Source organism: Pseudophryne corroboree, chromosome 12, assembly GCF_028390025.1.
Source record: "Pseudophryne corroboree isolate aPseCor3 chromosome 12, aPseCor3.hap2, whole genome shotgun sequence".
NCBI classification, from domain to species: Eukaryota; Metazoa; Chordata; class Amphibia; order Anura; family Myobatrachidae; genus Pseudophryne; species Pseudophryne corroboree.
In genome coordinates this window covers 131487466-131511783 of record NC_086455.1, presented here as the reverse complement: position 1 = coordinate 131511783, position 24318 = coordinate 131487466, and the positions used below count along the sequence as shown (strand labels likewise).

Genomic DNA, 24318 nt, shown 5'->3' with positions numbered 1-24318 from the left:
TGCTTGAGTAAACAGGAAAGTCTTGAATCTACTTTTGAAGGATTCTATAGTTGGGGCCTCTCGCACTGTGCGGGGAAGTGAGTTCCATAGAGTCGGAGCCGCATGACTGAAAGCTCGACCCCCAGATGAATTACGGTAGATTCTAGGTACTGCTAAAAGTCCTTCATCTACAGATCACAGTAATCGAGTGGGGCAGTATGGGGTCAGAAGCTGTTTCAGGTACCTTGGGCCCTGGTCATGTAATGCTTTGAAACTCAGTAAGCCAATCTTGAAGATGATTCGCCATCTTACAGGCAGCCAGTGACGGGAGTAGAGTATGGGTGTTATGTGGCTAGAACGGGGCTGGTCGGTTAATAGCCTGGCAGCTGTGTTTTGCACCAGCTGTAAGCGTTGCAATTCTTTTGCTGGGAGACCAAGGTAGAGGGCATTACAGTAGTCTAATCGAGATGATACAAATGCATGGATGACTTTTGGCAGATCATCTGAGGGAATTAAGTGCTTGATTCTGGCTATGTTCCTCAGGTGAAAGAATGAGGATTTGATTGTGGCTGATATCTGATGTTTAAGTGTCAGTCCACTCTTAATCAGACCCGAAGATTGTACCAGTTTTCATTAATGCCCTGAGTTGTACACATCATCAACAAGGTCTTAGATGTCCACTTTCAACTCCTGTGTCTGTTGTAGTACTGAATGGCGCATCCTTGTATGTCACCATTGGTATCGCCATGGAAACTTACAGCAGCCCTATGGCAGATGCAGTCTATCTATCTTACTATAAACTATGTCTGCAGCTGTGCATTGGGGAACGCAGTCTACTACAGATACGCCTGTGACACTCCCATACATTTTTGCATGCACAACTAGCCATCTCCCAGTAACCACCCAGTTACTCCCATCAATTCTCCTCCACCTTCTTAAAACAGTCTGTACCGATCGCAACAGTGCCTTTCGTACGTACACTGTAACGCATGCAAAATCTTCGCATCTGCGTAATTGCAAATAATCGCTGAACTAAGTGAACATCAATATTGCGCGTGCATAACATTCTGCAGTAAAGTCATTTTAGAAGCAGCAGTTCTTTTTTGATGTTTTTCTCCAGCAATCTTAATGAACTGTTAAAAGGTGGGTACACACTGGTCGATATATCGGCCGTTCTATTGAACAGCCGATATATCGTGGGTCCGTCGGCCAGTGTGTATGGGTGATATGTCTGGGAACTCTGTCATTCACAGACATATCACGTCGGCTCTGCAGCACAGCAGACGACCAATATATCTACCAATATATTGGCGCATCGCTGTGTATGTACGGGCGACCAGCCGGCCGCCCGTACACATGCTGCGGCGGACGGCGGTGACTGACAGCTGAACTGGGCGGGCATGTGTACACGCCCACCCAGTTCATGACGTCAGTCCCCGATGGATCGGGCAGTGTGTATGCACAGCACACTGCCCGAACCGTCCATAGATATATCTGCAGGTATACCTATCAGTGTGTACCCACCTTTATTCTCACCTGTACTAGAAACAATTTGTGGTGCCACATTTTAACTGATTTTGTTTACTGGCCGGGCTCTCCGCTGGTCATTATGTAAACATCCTGGGGAAAGCTGAGCATATATACTCTACCAGTTACAGTGGTCCCGTCATAGCAAGTTTCTCTGCACACATCTATGGTGCGATGCCAGTAGACACAAAATATAATTTCCTACTGGCACATTACATCCAAACAGGCAAACTGAATTCCCCCCAAAAAGTAGAAAATAAATAGTTTTAGGAGTCTATTTTACCAATCACAGAACCAGGCAATCACCTCAACCATCTAGGTTCAGTAACTGCAAGCAGTGCTCTATGGCTACGGAAAACAAAATCATAATTTCTTTTTCTAGATGCACTAGGGGAGCATCACCATGTTTGTAACATCTGCACATACCCTCCCCACCAATAAGCTAAACGGATACAGGGCACGGGGAACTGTCAGTCAAAATACATGCAAAATCATTTAAAACAAGAACTTTATTTTGTGAATATAACAGTAACAAATATTGGATTTTAGAGCAAATGGCAGCTACAAAAAACGGTCTTTTAACATAAATAAGATTTTACAATACAATGATAGATTGCCCTGTGCTAGGAGAATGACAAATGACAGACTAATCCATATCTACTGCTTCACCTGTAGTAGGATTGTACCTTCCACATTTCACCTTTTATCGTATAGTAGTAAGCTATTTGTTGCACAAGTTACCTTAAAATTAATGTTTACTAATGGGGGAGGCCCCCACTTAGCTAGTTCAGGTAAGGTTTTTATTTTAATATACTTCATCAGTACAGATATGGAAGTCTCAATGCATCCTCGCATACCATACAATGTCAGATCACTGGTGTCACAAGCAGACACCCTATTTTACATGGTGTATGTCCTCACCATATCTGCACATACTCTTATATGGATAAATCATAATATGGGAAAAATACGTCTGTAGTGCAAATGTTTAGCTGCTCAGCAAACATGGGGGAACATACATTGGCTGCAATTTCCTACTGGACCAACAAGAACCAGTTATTAGGATCACAAAGCAGGAATCTTGCAACAGCTATAAAATTCATCTATATATTCAATATTTAATAATTAACATACTTTATCCTGCATAAATAGATTTATATAGATATATATAATATATATATTTATCTCAAATATTCTATACAAGAATATACAAGTGGAGTCTATAAAAATAACAGAAATAAAAAACAATTGTTGCAGATAGGTTTAGTAAAAAATAATAATAATAATAATCTGGAACATTTCCAGCAGTTTGTTCTGTCCCAGATTATGAATTAAACCTATCTGCTATTTAAAGCTTTTTTGTTTTCTTCTTCAGCTCAGGATATATACAGACTGATTGTACAGCCCTCAGCAACTGCAAGGGCCAAATAAACTCTAGATATCTATTTACACATAGAAGAGAGGTCTCCTTTTTCAAACATACAGAACGCATCTGCTTTATCCTAGCATTGTCGGGTAGGTTTCGTAACTTCTGACTCTCCTCAATCTACCTTTGCCGCAATATTATTCAACGGACGGTGTCCCAAATGATTGTCTGACATTATTATTACACACACACAATTCTGCAACCCCCTTAGGTAATCTCAGTTGTTGCCGACACTTGCTTCTTTCTGCCGCAGTCTTTCTTTCTGTATTTCAAAAAGAAAAAAGAAAAAGAAAAAACATAACATAAGTCCAGGAATAACTATGACATATCAGTGACTGCAGCAAATTCATATTTTTTGTATTTGTTCACTGAAAAATAAAAATGTGATCCTGCTTTGCCTGTGCATCGCCTGCTTGACAGATGTCACTGCGACCAGCCTGAGGACATGCAAGAGTAGGTCAAGAGAAACTTTCTTTAATAGGTTACAGACTTGTCTTGGTTCCTAGCACCTCAGTGAAAGTGGTCTTTAGCCACCTCCTAAATCGCATCCTTGGCTCTCAGACTGGCTGCTGCAACAGACATAACACAGAGACATCTCTCGTTAAGGTTGTCTAATGATTTCTCTCTCTCTGAACAGGATCAGATTCACTCTCATAGCCAGACGCATTTCAGGCAATACTTGACAGCTTACCATAAGGCTAGGAAATTCCACTACTCAGGAGTAACAATTAAAGCGATCAGTCAAAGAATTTTTGCCCCTTTTTGGATCACCTTTAATGTCACTGTATATAATCAGAAATCAGCCATACATTCTAGGGAAGGTACAAATATCCTAACGATATTTTCAGAATATTTTGACTAACTGGCTGTCATTACATATTAAGGGGTTAAGTTGGTTAGCATTTTATGGGGACCATTTATCAATAATCACATTTGCATTGTGATCTGGGCACGGTATTACTGTCCAAAATCACAATGAAATAACGGGTTTTATGGTAAGAACTTACCTTTGTTAAAACTCTTTCTGCTTAACGTGTGTTTTTGGGGGTTACTGCAAATACTTATTATCCCACAAATGTATGACTCAGGGACAACAGCAGATATATCTAATATTGGTTGCATTCCCTCCATTCCCAACTGCAGCCGCAACCCCCGTAGGTTTCTATGGAGTATGCAGTGCTGCCAGATTTCACAAACTCCGGAATTAAAAGCTTTCCTGAGCTTGGCCCCCACAGCTATTGCTATCTGAAGATGGTGTTAGCTCACTGTAGCCTATGGGCTACACTTCACATAATTAGTCGGCAGAGGGTTCCCCTGGAACCCTACCCAGCAATGGACGCCGCTTGTGTGGTCCTCCATCCACTCCGAGCATATCGCAGGGATGGGATCCTTTCGGAACCCATGTGGGTTCTCTGTCATACATGCCGCCAGTATAATCCTATTTCTGCTGCGGGGTACACTGGGCTCCACAATGGGGTGTAGAGTAGGATCTTGATCCGAGGCACCAACAGACTCAAAGCTTTGACTGTTCTCAGAATGCACAGCGCCGCCTCCTATATCACCCCGCCTCCCAGCACAGAAGCTCAGTTTTAGTTAACCAGCCCAATGCAGTAGCAGGAAAAGAGATGACAACGGTTAGTAGCCACATATACCACACACTCATGACAAGAGAAGTGTCAGCGGCTAATGCCATATCAACCCGAAGAAGCTAAGTGCGTCAGGGTGGGCGCCTTGTGGAGCCCAGTGTACCTCGCAGAAAGTTTTAACAAAGGTAAGTTCTTACCATAAAACTCGTTTTCTGCTGCGGGGTACACTGGGCTCCACAAGTCTGGACAATGGGGATGTCCTAAAGCAGTTCCTTCTGGGAGGGGACGCACTGTAGCGGGCACAAGAACCCGGCGTCCAAAGGAAGCATCCTGGGAAGCAGCAGTATCGAAGGCATAGAACCTTATGAACGTGTTCCCGGAGGACCACGTAGCCGCCTTGCACAATTGATCAAGTGTCGCACCACGGTGGGCCGCCCAAGAAGGTCCAACAGACCGAGTAGAATGGGCCGTAATGTGAGCAGGAACTGACAGACCAGCCTTCACATAAGCATGTGCAATCACCATTCTAATCCATCTGGCCAAGGTCTGCTTGTGAGCAGGCCAGCCACGTTTGTGAAATCCAAACAAAACAAAGAGAGAGAATCAGATTTTCGAATAGAAGCAGTTCTCTTCACATAGATACGGAGAGCCCGTACCACATCCAAAGACCACTCTTTGGGAGACAAATCAGGAGAGACAAAGGCTGGAACCACAATCTCCTGATTAAGGTGGAACGAAGAAACCACCTTAGGTAAAGATCCGGGACGAGTCCTAAGAACCGCCCCGGTCACGATGAAAAATCAGATATGGGGAACCACAAGACAAGGCACCCAGATCCGATACTCTTCTAGCAGAGGCAATAGCCAGCAAGAACACCACCTTAAGGGAAAGCCACTTAAGGTCAGCTGAACCAAGAGATTCAAATGGAGGCTCCTGCAACGCCTCCAAAACCACCGACAAGTCCCAAGGAGCCACAGGCGGGACATAGGGAGGTTGGATACGCAACACACCCTGAGTGAAAGTATGAACATCAGGTAAAGTCGCAATTTTTCTCTGAAACCACACCGACAAGGCAGAAATATGAACCTTGAGGGAGGCCAGACGCAAGCCTAAATCTTGGCCCTGCTGTAGAAAAGCCAAAAGTTTGGCTGTACTAAACTTGGAAGCGTCAGAATTGTTAGATGCGCACCAAACAAAGTATGAATGCTAGACCCTATGGTAAATCCGAGCAGAAGCCGGTTTCCGGGCCCACAACATAGTTTTAATGACCTCTTCAGAAAAACCCTTAGCCCTCAAGACGGATGGTTCAAGAGCAACGCCGTCAAAGATAGCCGGGCTAGGTCCTGGTAGACACAAGGGCCCTGAACGAGGAGGTCTGGGTGTTGTGGAAGTAGAAGTGGACGCTCTGACGATAGGCCTTGCAGGTCTGAGAACCAGTGCCGTCTGGGCCACGCCAGAGCTATGAGAAGCTGATTTCCTTTTTCTTGCTTGAACTTCCGAATTACCCTGGGCAGGAGTGACACCAGAGGGAACACGTACGGCAGCCGAAACCTCCACAGCACCGCCAGCGCATCCACGAATGCTGCTTGAGGATCCCTTGTCCTTGCTCCGAAGTCCGGAACCTTGTGATTGTGTCGAGACGCCATCAGATCCACATCTGGAAAACCCCACCTTTTCACGAGGAGTTGAAACACTTCTGGATGGAGGCCCCACTCGCCGGCATGCACGTCCTGACGACTGAGAAAGTCCGCTACCCAATTCAGGACTCCCTGAATGAATACTTCAGATATTGCCGGTAGATGGAGTTCTGCCCACTGTAGAATCTGTGAGGCTTCCTTCATTGCCAAACTGCTTCGAGTGCCGCCTTGATGATTTATTTAAGCCACTGTGGTGGCGTTGTCCGACTGTACTTGAACAGGACGGTTCTGAATTAAATGCTGGGCCAGGTTCAACGCATTGAAGACCGCCCGTAACTCCACAATGTTGATCAAGAGGAGAGATTCCTCCTTGGTCCACCGACCCTGTAAGGAGTGCTGCTCCAGCACCGCGCCACAACCTCTTAGACAGGCATCTGTCGTCAACAGGACCCATTTGGATATCCAGAAGGGACGGCCCCTGCACAATTGTTGGTCCTGGAGCCACCAGAGCAGCGACAGACGGACCTCCGGAGTCAATGAGATCATGGGAGACCTGATCCGGTGAGGAAGGCTGTCCCACTTGGCTAGAATCAGCTTCTGGAGGGGGCGAGAATGGAATTGAGCATACTCCACCATGTCGAATGCTGATACCATGAGGCCCAGCACCTGCATTGCCGAATGTATCGACACTTGCGGACGAGAAAGGAAGCAACGAATCCTGTCCTGAAGCTTCAGGACTTTCTCCTGAGACAAGAACAACCGCTGGTTGTGAGTGTCCAATAGCGCTCCCAGGTGCACCATGCTCTGAGCAGGGACCAGGGAGGATTTCTTCCAGTTGATGAGCCACCCGTGGGCTTTTAAGAACCAGACCGTCATATTCAGATGACACAGGAGAAGATCTGGGGAATTTGCCAGGATTAACAAGTCGTCCAGATACGGCAGTATCCTGACCCCTTGACGGCGGAGTAGCACCGTCTTTACCGCCATAACTTTGGTGAAGACTCGCGGAGCCGTTAAACCAAAAAGGTAACGCCCGAAACTGGTAATGGATGTTGCCAATAGCAAACCTCAGGTATTGTTGATGTGACACTGCTATAGGAATATGCAGGTAAGCATCCTGTATGTCCAAGGAGACCATGTAGTCCTCATGTTCCAAGGCCAGAACTATAGAGCGAAGGGTTTCCATACGGAACTTGGAAATCTTCACAAACCTGTTCAATGCCTTGAGGTTGAGAATGGGCCGGGAGGACCCATTCGGTTTTGGGACTAGAAACAGCGGAGAATAGTACCCCCGGCCCCTGTGAGCAAGAGGCACCTGTACTACGACTCCTGTATCCAGGAGGGTCTGTACCACCGAGTGTAGAGTTTTTGCCTTTGTCCGGTCCAAAGGGACGTCTGTCTGGCAAAATTGATGAGGGGGTCGGTTTTTGAAGGCAATGGCGTAACCTCGAGTGACGACTTCCCGTACCCAGGCATCTGAAGTGGTCTTCAACCATTCCTGGGTATACCCTAGAAGCCGGCCTCCCACCCTGGGATCCCCCAGGGGGAGGCCCACCCCGTCATGCGGCAGGCTTAACGTCTTGGCAGCTGGCTGACGGGCAGCCCAGGTTCTTTTGGGCTTCGGCTTACCAGGTTTGGAAGTGCGGGCCTGCTTATGGTACACCTGACATTTTTCTTTACCTGAAGGACGAAAGGGTCGAAGGGACGTACCTTTAGCCTTCGACACAGAAGGAGCAGTATTAGGTAGACAGGCAGTTTTGGCAGTAGCCAAGTCAGCCACTATCTTATTTAAGTCCTCCCCAAACAGAATATCTCCCTTGAAAGGGAGTACCTCCAGGGTTTTTCTAGAGTCCAGATCCACAGACCAGGATCTCAGCCACAATATCCGGCGAGTCAGGACAGACGTAGTAGAGACCTTGGCTGCCAGGATACCGCCATCAGAAGACGCCTCTTTAATATATCGAGAAGCTGTGACAATATATGACAAGCATTGTCTAGCATGGTCAGAAGAGATTTCAGCTTCTAACTCCAAGGCCCATGCTTCAATAGCCTCAGCAGCCCATGAAGCTGCAATAGTAGGCCTTTGTGCAGCACCCGTGAGGGTGTAAATCGCTTTTAGACAACCCTCCACACGTTTATCCGTAGGCTCTTTCAGAGACGTGACGTTAGTGACAGGTAGAGCTGAGGAAACCACCATCCTAGCCACATGTGAGTCCACTGGAGGAGGTGTTTTCCAATTCTTAGACAGCTCTGGCGCGAGGGGATAGCGAGCCAGCATCCTCTTCTGAGGCACAAACTTCGTACCAGGGTTCCTGATGTATATCCACTAGGTGATCAGAGTGAGGTAAAACCTGTTTAATCACCTTCTGACGCTTGAACCTATCTGGTTTCTTAGGAAGCACGGATGGCTTGGGATCATTCGTAATCTGCAGAATTAATTTAATAGCCTCCAAAAGGTCAGGAACATCCACATGTAAATTACCCTCCCCATCAGCCGTATCTGAGTCAGAACCTGTGGGGTCAGTGTAAGTGCCGTCCTCATCAGACGAGGTGTCAGTGACAGCAGTGAATTGCGAGGAGACGAGCGCTCGCTTAGAGGACCTCTTGGACTTAGGCGAGCATTGGTCAGACTTTTTAGTAGTTAAGGACTGGTTCAGCTTCTTTAATTGAGCAGATAAATCGTCCGCCCACGGCGGGTTAGCTGCAGGGCCCACATACGGTTGTACCGGCATTGGGGGTCCCGTAGGGGGTGTTAGTTTATGAACTAGCGTATGCAGAAGCGTGGAAAAAGCGGCCCACGGTGGGTCAGTATGTGCCTCCGTTGCCACAGTCCCACTGGGGGGCAAGGAGCCCCCAGAACCAGAGCCCACAGCTGCTATATTATCCTCATATGTGCCTGTGGCTTCAGCAACACCAGCAGTGTGTTCCGCCCCAGAACCGTTACCCTCAGAAGCAGACATGATATAACTTGCAGTATGAGGTAACAGTACAATTATCAGCAGCACAATATCCCAAACCCCTGCGCAGTGTAGTCAGCACTAGCAGAGATAAAGGAGAGATATGGTGACCAAATCACAGAGAAAAATACGTAATACAGTATATCTTTGTGAAAATCCTATATTAGATAACACCTGACGCACCAAGCCCCTCAGGTTATAGAATATAGGGATAGCAAGTTGAGTGAAAGACACGAGATGGACAACACTCAGCTATCAAATGCACACACAGAAGGTCACAGTTTGTACAATGCAGAGGTTATTACAGACAATAATACTGCACTGGACTAGCTTACACAGCTATATAACAGCAGATATAACAGTTCACATTAAGAACTGGATGTATATCACAGGGTAATTGTACTATAAAACCCTGACTAAATGCACTCTTTCTTAAGTATTCTACCTGCCTTTTTAGACAGTGATAGTTAAGTGTCATGTAAAGGCACAGCGCTGACAACCAGGCGGCTTTACATAGGAGGATTTGCCCAAGCAGTCCCAGGAACAATGAGCTGAGGGATAATGACACCGCAGACACTGACTGAAAGTGAGGAAAAGACAGATATGCAGCTCCAGGGTGGGAACATTTGCGGGAAATGGCGCCCTGGGGCTGGGGCTTCAGGTCTAAGCCTTATACCCCTTGCTGGCAAAATCACCGGGTACTGTGGGCGATATAAGAAGTGGTTTAGAGAGAAAACCCGACCTGCGCCCATGCCCTGGTGATCTAGTGGGATCGCCTGTACTGCCACAGTGTCCACCGCGCGCGGCCCGTCTCCCACTGACCGCGCTGGATCGCGATAAAGACCGGGTCCCGCGAGCGGGACCCACTTACCACCTCCCGAAGCGCGGCCACGCAATCCTGGAGAGCCCCAGCCGTGTGTGTCTAACATGAAGAAAACCGGAGCCTCCGCTGTAGGTACCCGGCAACCAGGGCTCGGGAGTGTACAGCGCCGCTGGGGAGAGCTGGAGCTGCAGCAGTGAATGTCACAAAACATTTACCACCGCTGCTGCCCTTGAAGTCTTCACTTTTTACCTCATAAAAAGCTTTTCTCAGGGCTGCTTGGAGCAACCCCTCTGTTAAGTGCCTGCTTACTGCAGCACCAACTGACAAACTGAGCTCCTGTGCTGGGAGGCGGGGTGATATAGAAGGCGGCGCTGTGCATTCTGGGAACAGTCAAAGCTTTGAGTCTGTTGGTGCCTCGGATCAAGATCCTACTCTACACCCCATTGTCCAGACTTGTGGAGCCCAGTGTACCCCGCAGCAGAAATAGGATTATACTGGCGGCATGTATGACAGAGAACCCACACGGGTTCCGAAAGGATACCATCCCTGCGATATGCTCGGAGTGGATGGAGGACCACACAAGCGGCGTCCATTGCTGGGTAGGGTTCCAGGGGAACCCTCTGCCGACTAATTATGTGAAGTGTAGCCCATAGGCTACAGTGAGCTAACAACATCTTCAGATAGCAATAGCTGTGGAGGCCAAGCTCAGGAGAGCTTTTAATTCCGGAGTTTGTGAAATCTGGCAGCACTGCATACTCCATAGAAACCTACGGGGGTTGCGGCTGCAGTTGGGAATGGAGGGAACGCAACCAATATTAGATATATCTGCTGTTGTCCCTGAGTCATACATTTGTGGGATAATAAGTATTTGCAGTAACCCCCAAAAACACACGTTCAGCCGCCCAAGGGATGATATTGGTTACTACGGTTTTACAGAAATCTAGAGTCAGACATGGCTATAAAAGTTCCCACACAGAACCAGTGTCGGACTGGGGCATGAAGGGCCCAACGGGGGGATGCAGTTATAGGGGCCCATACTTAGGGGTGTGGCCAGTCTACAAAGGGGGTGTGGCCAGCCTCCACAGAGTTTTGAAATACACAATAGTCTAGTGCAGTGTAATGCAACATATCTACCATGTATAATACAAGTGCACAGTCTGGAACCTGATCCCTAGAGGAAGGAGTGGGCACTCAGGCAGTGGGGCCTACCGGTGGTTTCTCTGGTACCCCTGTGGGCCAGTCCGACCGTGCACAGAACACTTCCCAGGACCAGCGTTTCAGACTTGTCCTGCTACAAATTACAGTGCAGGTGCCAATGGGATAACGTGGCCAAATGTATTAAGCCTTAACAAGAGATAAAGTTGAGACGCATAAGGAGTGATAAATGTCCATCCAACCAGCTCCTACTGTCATTTTTCAAACAGCCTGTGACATGGCAGTTAGGAAGCTGATTGGCTGGTACTTTATCTCTCCTTTTGCGTCTCAGATTTATCTCTTGTTAAGGCTTAATACATTTGTGCCACTATGATTTATGAAACACAAACAGGTGAATTTGATCATTTTTATTTATTCGGAAAAAAAATTGTATGGTTTAAAAAGAAAAACACATAGCAGCAAAGTAAAAATAAAAAAAAATAAGATTTTACTTACCGATAAATCTATTTCTCGTAGTCCGTAGTGGATGCTGGGACTCCGTAAGGACCATGGGGAATAGCGGCTCCGCAGGAGACAGGGCACAAAATAAAAGCTTGAGATATCAGGTGGTGTGCACTGGCTCCTCCCCCTATGACCCTCCTCCAAGCCAGTTAGGATACTGTGCCCGGATGAGCGTACAGAATAAGGAAGGATATTGAATCCCGGGTAAGACTCATACCAGCCACACCAATCACACCGTACAACTCGTGATCTGAACCCAGTTAACAGTATGATAAATTTAAAGGAGCCTCTGAAAAGATGGCTCAACAATAATAACCCGAATTTTTTGTAACAATAACTATATACAAGTATTGCAGACAATCCGCACTAGGGATGGGCGCCCAGCATCCACTACGGACTACGAGAAATAGATTTATCGGTAAGTAAAATCTTATTTTCTCTAACGTCCTAAGTGGATGCTGGGACTCCGTAAGGACCATGGGGATTATACCAAAGCTCCCAAACGGGCGGGAGAGTGCGGATAACTCTGCAGCACCGAATGAGAGAACTCCAGGTCCTCCTCAGCCAGGGTATCAAATTTGTAGAATTTAGCAAACGTGTTTGCCCCTGACCAAGTAGCTGCTCGGCAAAGTTGTAAAGCCGAGACCCCTCGGGCAGCCGCCCAAGATGAGCCCACTTTCCTTGTGGAATGGGCTTTTACTGATTTTGGCTGTGGCAATCCTGCCACGGAATGTGCAAGCTGAATTGTACTACAATTCCAACGAGCAATCGTCTGCTTTGAAGCAGGAGCACCCAGCTTGTTGGGTGCATACAGGATAAACAGCGAGTCAGTTTTCCTGACTCCAGCCGTCCTGGAAACATATATTTTTAAGGCCCTGACAACGTCCAGCAACTTAGAGTCCTCTAAGTCCCTAGTAGCCGCAGGTACCACAATAGGTTGGTTCATGTGAAATGCAGAAACCACCTTAGGTAGAAATTGAGGACGAGTCCTCAATTCCGCCCTGTCAGAATGAAAATTTAGGTAAGGGCTTTTACATGATAAAGCCGCCAATTCTGACACACGCCTAGCTGAAGCCAAGGCCAACAGCATCGACACCTTCCACGTGAGATATTTTAAATCTACCGTAGACAATGGTTCAAACCAGTGTGATTTTAGAAATCTCAACACAACATTGAGATCCCAAGGTGCCACTGGAGGCACAAAAGGAGGCTGTATGTGCAGCACCCCTTTCACAAATGTCTGAACTTCAGGTACTGAAGCCAGTTCTTTCTGGAAGAATATCGACAGGGCCGAAATTTGAACCTTAATGGACCCTAATTTTAGGCCCATAGACAGTCCTGTTTGCAGGAAATGCAAGAAACGACCCAGTTGAAATTCCTTTGTAGGGGCCTTCTTGGCCTCACACCACGCAACATATTTACGCCAAATGCGGTGATAATGTTTTTGCGGTTACTTCCTTTCTGGCTTTTACCAGAGTAGGGATGACTTCTTCTGGAATGCCCTTGTCCTTCAGGATCCGGCGTTCAACCGCCATGCCGTCAAACGCAGCCGCGGTAAGTCTTGGAACAGACAAGGCCCCTGCAGTAGCAGGTCCTGTCTTAGAGGTAGAGGCCACGGTTCGTCCGTGAGCATCTCTTGAAGTTCCGGGTACCAAGACCTTCTTGGCCAATCCGGAACCACGAGTATCGTTCTTACTCCTCTCCTTCTTATGATTCTCAATACTTTCGGTATGAGGGGCAGAGGAGGGAATACATACACTGACTGGTACACCCACGGCGTTACCAGAGCGTCCACTGCTATTGCCTGAGGGTCCCTTGACCTGGCGCAATATCTGTCCAGTTTTTTGTTTAGACGTGACGCCATCATGTCCACCTTTGGTCTTTCCCAACAGTTTACAATTTGGTGGAAGACTTCTGGGTGAAGTCCCCACTCTCCCGGGTGAAGGTCGTGTCTGCTGAGGAAGTCTGCTTCCCAGTTGTCCACTCCCGGAATGAACACTGCTGACAGTGCTATCACATGATTTTCCGCCCAGCGAAGAATCCTTGCAGTTTCTGCCATTGCCCTCCTGCTTCTCGTGCCGCCCTGTCTGTTTATGTGGGCGACTGACGTGATGTTGTCCGACTGGATCAACACCGCCTGACCCTGAAGCAGAGGTTTTGCTTGAATTAAGGCATTGTAAATGGCCCTTAGTTCTAGAATGTTTATATGAAGAGATGTTTCCATGCTTGACCACAAGCCCTGGAAATTCCTTCCCTGTGTGACTGCTCCCCAGCCTCTCAGGCTGGCATCCGTGGTTACCAGGATCCAATCCTGAATGCCAAATCTGCGGCCCTCTAGTAGATGAGCCCTCTGAAGCCACCACAGGAGAGACACCCTTGTCCTTGGCGACAGGGTTATCCGTTGATGCATCTGAAGATGCGATCCGGACCATTTTCCCAGTAGATCCCACTGAAAAGTTCTTGCATGGAATCTTCCGAATGGAATCGCTTCGTAAGAAGCCACCATTTTTCCCAGGACCCTTGTGCACTGATGCACTGAGACCTGTCCTGGTTTTAGGAGGTTCCTGACTAGCTCGGATAACTCCCTGGCCTTCTCCTCCGGGAGAAACACCTTCTTCTGGACTGTGTCCAGAATCATTCCTAAGAACAGTAGACGTGTCGTTGGAATCAGCTGCGATTTTGGAATATTTAGAATCCATCCGTGCTGACTTAGCACTACCTGAGATAGTGCCACTCCGACTTCTAACTGTTCCTTGGTTCTTGCCCTTATCAGGAGATCGTCCAAGTAAGGGATAATTAAGATGCCTTTTCTTCGTAGAAGAATCATCATTTCGGCCATTACCTTGGTAAAGACCCGAGGCGCCGTGGACAATCCAAACGGCAGCGTCTGAAACTGATAATGACAGTTTTGTACTACAAACCTGAGGTACCCTTGGTGAGAAGGATATATTGGGACGTGGAGATAAGCATCCTTGATGTCCAGCGACACCATATAGTCCCCCTCTTCCAGGTTCGCTATCACCGCTCTGAGTGACTCCATCTTGAATTTGAACCTTTTTATGTACAGTAAGTGTTCAAAGATTTTAGATTTAATATTGGTCTCACCGAGCCGTCCGGCTTCGGTACCACAAATAGTGTGGAATAATACCCCTTCCCCTGTTGTAAGAGGGGTACCTTGATTATCACCTGCTGGGAGTACAGCTTGTGAATGGCTTCCAGAACTGCCTCCCTGTCGGAGGGAGACTTTGGTAAAGCAGACTTCAGGAACCGATGAGGAGGAAACGCCTCGAATTCCAGTTTGTACCCCTGTGATACTACCTGTAGAATCCAGGGATCCACTTGCGAGTGAGCCCACTGCGCGTTGAAATTCTTGAGACGGGCCCCCACCGTGTCTGAGTCTGCTTGTAAAGCCCCAGCGTCATGCTGAAGACTTGGCAGAAGCAGGGGAGGGCTTCTGCTCCTGGGAAGCGGCTGCATGGTGCTGCCTTTTTCCTCTTCCTCTGCCCTTGGGCAGAAAAGAGTGACCTTTTGCTCGCTTGTACTTATGGGAACGAAAGGACTGAGTTTGAAAAGACTGTGTCTTTTTCTGTTGATGTGAAGTAACCTGGGGTAAAAAGGTGGATTTTCCAGCCGTTGCCGTGGCCACCAGGTCTGTTAGACCAGCCCCAAATAACTCCTCCCCCTTATACGGCAATACTTCCATGTGCCGTTTGGAATCTGCGTCCCCTGACCACTGTCTGGTCCATAATGCTCTTCTGGCAGAGATGGACATTGCGCTTACTCTTGATGCCAGGGTACAAATATCCCTCTGCGCATCACGCATATATAGCAATGCATCCTTTAAATGTTCTATAGTTAACAGAATATTGTCCCTATCCAGGGTATCAATATTCTCAGTCAGGGAATCCGCCCATGCGACTCCAGCACTGCACATCCAGGCTGATGCGATTGCTGGTCGCAGTATAACACCAGTATGTGTGTATATACTTTTCAGGATATTTTCCAGCCTCCTATCAGCTGGTTCTTTGAGGGTGGCCGTATCAGGGGACAATAACGCTACTTGTTTAGATAAACGTGTGAGCGCCTTATCTACCCTAGGGGGTGTTTCCCACCGTGCCCTAACCTCTGGCGGGAAAGGGTATAGTGCTAATAACTTATTAGAAATTAGCTGTTTTTTATCGGGGGAAACCCACGCTTTATCACACACCTCATTTATTTCCTCAGACTCAGGAAAAACTATTGGCAGTTTTTTCACACCCCACATAATACCCGCCTTTGAGGTATTTGTAGTGTCAGAAAGGTTCAATGCCTCTTTCATTGCCGTGATCATGTAACGTGTGGCCCTACTGGACATTACGTTTGTCTCGTCACCGTCGACACTAGATTCAGTATCTGTATCTGGATCCGTGTCGACCCACTGAGGTAGCGGCCGTTTTAGGGCCCCTGAGGGTGTCTGAGACGCCTGAACAGGCACTAATTGATTTGCCGGCTTTCTCATGTCGTCAACAGTTTTTTGTAAATTGCTGACATTATCACTTAATTGCTTAAACACAATCATCCAGTCAGGTGTCGACTCCCTAGGGGGTGACATCACTAACACAGGCAACTGCTCCGCCTCCACCTCATTTTCCTCCTCATACATGTCGACACACGCGTACCGACACACAGCACACACACCGGGAATGCTCTGATAGAGGACAGGACCCTACTTAGCCCTTTGGAGAGACAGAGGGAGAGTCTGCCAGCACACACCCAGCGCTATATATATACAGGGATAACCTTATATAAGTGTTAATCCCTTATAGCTGCTGTTAATCTAGTTATTTGCTGCCAAAATGCCCCCCCTTCTCTTTTTTACCCTGAATCAGATGCAGTACTGCAGGGGAGAATCAGGGAGCCGTCCTTCCAGCGGAGCTGTGAGGGAATAATGGCGCCAGTGTGCTGAGGAGATAGGCCCCGCCCCTTCACGACGTCCTTAACTCCCGCTTTTTTGTGTAAAATGGCAGGGGAAAAAATACATCCATATAGCCCTGGAGCTATATGTGATGTATTCCTTTTGCCAGCTAAGGTATATGTGTGTTATATTGCGTCTCAGGGCGCTCCCCCCCAGCGCCCTGCACCCTCAGTGACCGGAGTGTGAAGTGTGCTGAGAGCAATGGCGCACAGCTGCGGTGCTGTGCGCTACCTTAGTCTTGAAGACAGGATGTCTTCTGCCGCCGCTTTCACCGGACCTTCGTCTCTTCTGGCTCTGTAAGGGGGACGGCGGCGCGGCTCCGGTGACCCATCCAGGCTGAACCTGTGATCGTCCCTCTGGAGCTAACGTCCAGTAGCCTAAGAAGCCCAATCCACTCTGCACTCAGGTGAGTTCGCTTCTTCTCCCCTTAGTCCCACGATGCAGTGAGCCTGTTGCCAGCAGGACTCACTGAAAATAAAAAAACCTAACTAAACTTTTATTCTAAGCAGCTCTGGAGAGCTACCTAGTTTGCACCCTTCTCGGCCGGGCACAAAAATCTAACTGGCTTGGAGGAGGGTCATAGGGGGAGGAGCCAGTGCACACCACCTGATATCTCAAGCTTTTATTTTGTGCCCTGTCTCCTGCGGAGCCGCTATTCCCCATGGTCCTTACGGAGTCCCAGCATCCACTTAGGACGTTAGAGAAATAAGATGCTCCGAATTCTTTCTGGTCCCTGGATAAACACACAGGATATACCACAATATTTAAATATAATAATTACATTTATTAGCAACTTGATGACATTTACAATGTTTAATTATTCTTTCTCAAATAAGATCAATGAAAACGGTGAGTAATTGCTTTTAGGGGCATGTTTATTAAAATTTGCCATATGCCAACATAGATTCAAACTCCCAAATCTCAGGTAATGGCAACTTGTCTCCTCCCTTTCCTATTCACAAGGACGAGGCAAGGTTGCAGCCTTTTCCCTCTCTTTTTTGCAGTAGCGATTGAACCTTTAGCAATTGCCCTTCAACTCTCTACTAGCTTCTGTGGCATTTTGATTGTGGACATTGACAATGCAGCCCTATTCACAGATGATATGCTATTTGTATCTGACACTTCTTCTTCCATCCCAGCAGCTATGTCTGTTATTACTATGTATGTATGTATGCATGCATGCATGCATGTATATATATATATATATATATATATATATATATATATATATATATATATATATATATATATAGCGAAAAAGATGGAGAAGAACAAGCGCCTAATGGTGTAGTAAGTTCTTAAGGTGCGAGATGACACTCAGTGAATAGTGGATGCGTACCGGATAATAACTTTGTAACAGGCCTATCAAGAATCCACTCAGGTTATTTCTTCACCATCTGCAGTTCAAAAGAACAGAGATAGCCACATAGCGTAGTATTAACGGTTACCAATATTGGCCCTACAAGCACACAGGTATGCGTACCGGATTCTTATAGGTATTCAGCAAAACACAAGAGTCTTTGTCCAAATGTACCAGATCCAGTATACCAGGATCTCATCTGTAATTCAAAAAAAGCATAGATCGCCGTATAGCGCAATATTACTGGTTACCAATATTGGCACTACAAGCACAGGTATGCGTACCAGATTCTTATAGGTTTTCAGCACAAAACAAAGGTCTTTTATCCCAATGTACCAGGTCTAGTATGCCAGGATCTCTGTAGTATAGGTCGACTGACCATAAAAGTATTTATTTAGTATACAAAGACTATAAAACAAAAATAAAAAACTCAAATACAATAAGTTAAAAATCAGGTGTCATGGTATAATTTTATACATTTGGATTATGTTTTATTTAATATTTTAAGTGATTGATATTTTCTATTAATTGTAAAGTTGATGTTATCACATATTACTATCTCCACACCTATTATACAACCCCCCTCCCCCTAGGGGGGACCAGAAGAGAACAGTGTTTACATAAGCTAATCAAGCTATATTTCCCGTGGTTGTCCGGAGTTTAAGACTGGTGTCACTTCCGGTGACGTCTATACCTGTTGCCGGGATCCCCACAGTTATATTACTCTATTGAGGGACCTTTTGATACTGTAAATTACTACACAATGCATCAAATTATGTTTAATTGAACCAGAAATGCATTCTAGCTCTGCATTTGCCCCGTATGTACCGATCGGGGCTTGACCGTAAGTGACGCGTCGGAGCCGATACGCGTCACTTCCGCTAATCGTGCGCGCACGGACGGCTGGTTCTCCATTCCTTCTGTGCGTTTATCCCATATATGCTTATGTCCCTGTCCACTGCATCACCAGTGTGTTTATTCTGTAGGTTTAGTAAAGCCTCCTCAATGCCCTCACTATCGCGACCTTACAACAGGAAGTGACGCGACCGGGCCGATCGCGTCACTTTTGTTATTAGTTTGCACACACAGCGGAAGTAATCCTCCGTGTGTGCTATCAATGTGCACACTGCTTTTCATAACAATTATTCCATCAAATCACCAATGTACTTTTTTATGATATACATAGGCAAGGTCCTTGATTTATTTTATTTATGTTTGATTGTCTGCATCGGACATCACTTCCGGTTCCGGAAGTGACATGAACCGGAAGTGGAGGGGTCAATAGACAGAGGTAGCTATAAATATCCCCAGATTACTTTGCATCTTTATCTCCTGAGGAAGCCCGGACGGGCGAAACGCGTTGAGAAACCTGAACAGGACTGTTACCGGATAGCTAAGCTAAGCTATACCTGATTTTTAACTTATTGTATTTGAGTTTTTTATTTTTGTTTTATAGTCTTTGTATACTAAATAAATACTTTTATGGTCAGTCGACCTATACTACAGAGATCCTGGCATACTTGACCTGGTATATTGGGATAAAAGACTTTTGTTTTGTGCGGAATACCTATAAGAATCCGGTACGCATACCTGTGTGCTTGTAGGGCCAATATTGGTAACCAGTAATATTGCGCTATACGGCGATCTATGCTTATTTTGAATTACAGATGAGATCCTGGTATACTGGATCTGGTACATTTGGACAAAGACTCTTGTGTTTTGCTGAATACCTATAAGAATCCGGTACGCATACCTGTGTGCTTGTAGGGCCAATATTGGTAACCGTTAATACTACGCTATGCGGCGATCTCTGTTCTTTTGAATTGCAGATGGTGAAGAAATAACCTGAGTGGATTCTTGATAGGCCTGTTACAAAGTTATTATCCGGTACGCATCCACTATTCACTGAGTGTCATCTCGCACCTTAAGAACTTACTACACCATTAGGCGCTTGTTCTTCTCCATCTTTTTCGCCACAGAACTTATGCCATATACTGTACCTATGGTACATTGAAGAACTGAGCAGCCACCTTGAAGAGTGGAAGGTGTTCCTAAAGGACTAATTAGCCCTGAAATACTTTATTTTCAGCTTTGTGTGGATGTCATCAAAGCAATACTAGCAAGATTTAACGCCGGTATCCAGACCTCGATCACAGGGATGGTTAGGCTGCGAGGGGGGAGGGCTAGGATTAGGCTGCAGGGGGTTGTGGTTAGGTTTAGGTACTAGAGGGCCGGTTAGAGCTAGGCTGAAGGGGAGGTTAGGGTTAGGCTTCATGGAGGAAGGGTTAGGGACTAAGAAGGGGGAGTGGGGTTAGGAGGCAGAGGGGGAGGGTTACAATACTAACCTAGCAGGTGTCAGGATTCTGCGCATCGGGATGCCGTTGTCGGTCTTATGAACGCCAGCATCCCAAGCGCCGGGATCTCAATACCTTCCCCTGACAGTACTATCTTTACAATAAATTTCATACCACGTTAAATACTTAGCATTAAAAAATAACCTCTGACCTCTCACTTCATTATAAACTAAATTACTCTGCTGTTATTCAACAGCTCAATCTCTCCCTTTGTCTCTCTTCGGGAAAATTATAATTTCAAGAACCGTAATTCTACCCGAGATCTTCTATACAATATAAATGCTCCCGATTAGTTGGTCCCCAGCAGATACTGGAGATCTCATTCAGGCCATGCTTCGCTTCTTGCGGCAACGTAAGAGGCCCAGGATTGCCAAGTTCAAATGAATGGCTACATAGGATAGTGGCGGTTTGGGAGTGCCAGATTTACTCTCATATTCACAGACTATTTTTGTACATTAGCATACCTCCCAACTTTGCGGAAGCTTGAAAGGGGACTTCTGCGCAGCGAAGCAGCACCCGCCGGAAAAGGGGGCATGGCTTCGGAAAAGGGGCATGGCAGTATTGCCACGCGTGAGCCACTCCCCCGTTTTCCATCACTGTTGGGGCACATGGCCAGCACTCTGTGAGCATGCGCACAGCGTCTATTTACAGCTGCTCTACAGTAGATCAGCAAGTGACAGTGAGCCTCACAACTGCCCCCCCCCCCCCCCACCCATACACCACGGGACACTGCGGCCCGTGGGTAGGCCAGCGGGAAGTCCCCAAAAAAATAGTCAAAATCGCAAGGAGAGTTAGCACATATCGCACTGTGTGTACACAGCTTGCGATACTGATGCAGGGTCGGTATCACAAGGTAAGACTGTGCAGGTAAGTCAATTTTGACTATCTAGTACTAAAGTATAGTGAAAACTGGCCATAGCCAAAATTGCACATAGCCAATAATCGCAAGCACATATATGCCCTTATTTATCAATGAGTGATAAATTTCACTGTGAGTGATAAATTGCACCAGCCAATCCACTCCTAAGTGTCATTTTTCAAACCCAGCCTGTGACATGGAAGTTAGGAACTGATTGGCTGGTGCAACTTATCACTCATTAATAAATAAGGGCAATAGTCAATATTGCATAGTTAAAATCGAAGATAGCCCAAATCTCACCATGTGTATGCACCTATACTTCCCTAGCGCATTGCTCCACACAAAAAAGGCTGATATGCCAAAGGAAATGCTAAATCACAGTACAGTATTTTCAAGGACACATGCCAATCCTAGTTCGCAATAAATTCTCAATTTCACAGAGGTCATATCATACCGTTTATCCCACTTATGACGGAAGATCTGCGCTTCCTAATATAGAAAAGGGGAGTCAAAAGATTCTACAAAAAATTTGTTATTTTTATATATATATATATATATATATATATATATATATATATATATATATATATATATATATATATATATATGCCAAATTTTGGCTACAAGTGCCTAGCAGATATATATATATATATATATATATATAGATATATATATATTATATTATATCTATATCTATATATATATATATATATATATATATAGTCCTCAACAGCGGCACACAGGACACGATCACAGTGACACTTAAATAGATATCAACGTTTAAAACCTTTAATGGTTTTTCGTCAGGATACATATTGAAACAAACATAAGTGACTTACCTATATACCCGCCACCATACACGTGTGGGTCCCGCTCACCGGCGCCAGATGCAGCTTCTGGAGTCGGGCGCCCGCCTATGACGTCATCGCACCTCCGTGCGCTTGTTGTCATGGCAATGAATACATCCCTGTGACAATATACTGAAATAAAGCATAAGCATACACATAAACAAACTGAGAGATCAATCACTTAATCCAAAGGCACAAATTTATACAAAGCTACTGGATGGATTCATTATTAGTTAATATAAAGGCTGGAATAACCATATCAACCTATATTTTAAAATATAGTCGTAATAATATATATATTCATCCTATATTTGACAAATCAAGCTATGTAATCATTCGTGCATACAGATCATATACTAGAGGACTAGAGATTAGGTCCAAACTATATTTACATGATAAATCATTTGTAACGATCATACACTACAACAACATCAGTAATGAAATGAATTTAATTAATTGAAGCAAGACAACGGGAGCATCTCGTTTAAACCCCTTGGTGCTATTACATCTTAATTTATTAATCCAAAAGGATTCTTTCCTGAGAAGTAATTTACCACGGTCACCCCCTCTGCGTAGAGGAGGGACATGATCAATCATTCGATATTTCAAACTGGTCAGGCTATGTTTAGCTTCAAAAAAATGCCTCTCCACTGGTTGGTCTTTTATACCACCTGCCAATGCCGCCCTGATTGCCGACCGATGAAGGGTCATACGTTCCTTGAATTTCCTTATTGTCTTACCTATGTATGATAGTCCACAAGGACAAATCAATTGATATATTACATAGGTACTCTCACATGTCAAACGGTATCTAATAAAATATTTTTTACTGGAATGTGGGTGAAATAACGAGTCACCTGATAACAAGAATCCACATGTAGTACAGGAACATTTGAAACAGCCATTTTTGGCCTGGGGTAAAAAGGTTTTTACAGTAGTTGGAACTAGACTGGGTAGATCTGTTTTAACAAGAATATCCCTAAGGTTATTCCCACGAGAATAACAATGCATAAGAGAATGATCAGGGATCCCCACTTCACGATCACTCTTAACTATAGGCCATAATTTTCTAGAGATCTGGTTAGTAGTAGATGATCCTACATTAAATTTATTAACCCATATCAGCTTGTTAGATTTAGTTACAGTCTCTCTCTTTTTAAGGAGGTCTTCTCTATTTAACAAAAGGATTTTTATTTTTTGTATCTATCAGATGTTTACATTTATATCCTCGTGCTACAAATTTATCAATAAGTAGGTCCATCTGGATCATGGCTGTTTCAGGGTTGGAGTTAATTCTATAGATACGAATTATTTGGGAATAAGGCAATCCCATTTTTAATGACCTAGGACAGAGGTTCTCAAACTTGGTCCTCGGGGGCCCACACAGTGCATGTTTTGCAGGTAACCCAGCAGGTGCACAGGTGTATTAATTACTCACTTGTTCATTGAACAATCTAAAAAGGAGGAATCACGTCTGAAAGAAAAAATCTCCACTTTTGAGGATCTCTATTTGGAGACATTACAGTCGGAGAAAGATCAGGACTGGATCAATAAATTGAACCAACAAGTAGCAATACATAAAAAAGATCTGATTAAATTTGAAAGGGAAAAGCTCACAAAAGTTAAGCAGGACTATGAAAATCATCAAGTCTATCAATGGCTTTCTGGTGGTAGAGGCCAAAATACTAACAGAACTGAGCGTAAAAAAACTTTTTTTAGGAGGATTCCCGGCAAAATTGGATACGGATTCCTCTCAAGATCCCAGCTCTTCTAGAAGTGATTCAGACACACCGGGACCATCTACTTCAAGAAAACGTGGACAAAAAATCCCTTTAGGGGTAACTACCCGGACCAAAGCAGGCGCAGGAGATACAACCGACGCGGTGGGCAAGGAAGGAGAAACAGGGACTGGAAGCAAGCCACCAACCAACAAAAACAAGAAGAAATGATTTTTAATTTATCATCATATGATTTGAGTGATATAGAAAAGCAGGTGCTGACAAAAGGATTATCTTTTATTCCATCAGTCCCCTTTGATGATTTAAGGTGGAAGATTGAAAAACATCAGTTACAACGAAGTCTAAAATTAAGAGAGTTCTTTAATAAAAATAAAAACACGACTGTCATCCAGGATGGTAGAAATCCTGTTTTTCCGGAAAAATTAAAACAATTCCGTAAGAAATCATCCTTTGACCCTAATTCATCGAATGCCTCTATCAGAACTTTAATGAGATTACTTGATGCAGAATCGTTGGAAAATCTGGCTAAATTGCCTTATCATAATAATCTCACAAAGGAACAGCAACTTGCACTCAGCTCTTTGTCAAATAACGAGTTAATTATCCGTCCAGC

The 24318-nt window shown here is 45.3% G+C and overlaps 1 protein-coding gene across 3 annotated transcripts in view; it reads right to left on the bottom strand.

The window, feature by feature from the left end:
* Positions 1-1997: 1997 nt before the first annotated feature.
* The window catches only part of FMN1 (formin 1), a 517710-nt gene continuing 495389 nt past the window's right edge, over positions 1998-24318 (bottom strand). For all 3 annotated transcript variants that reach the window (XM_063948025.1, XM_063948026.1, XM_063948027.1), the window contains one exon: positions 1998-3194. In XM_063948025.1, the coding sequence (XP_063804095.1) occupies positions 3150-3194 (45 nt within the window). In that variant the 3' untranslated portion in view covers positions 1998-3149. The remainder of the gene's footprint in view (positions 3195-24318) is intronic.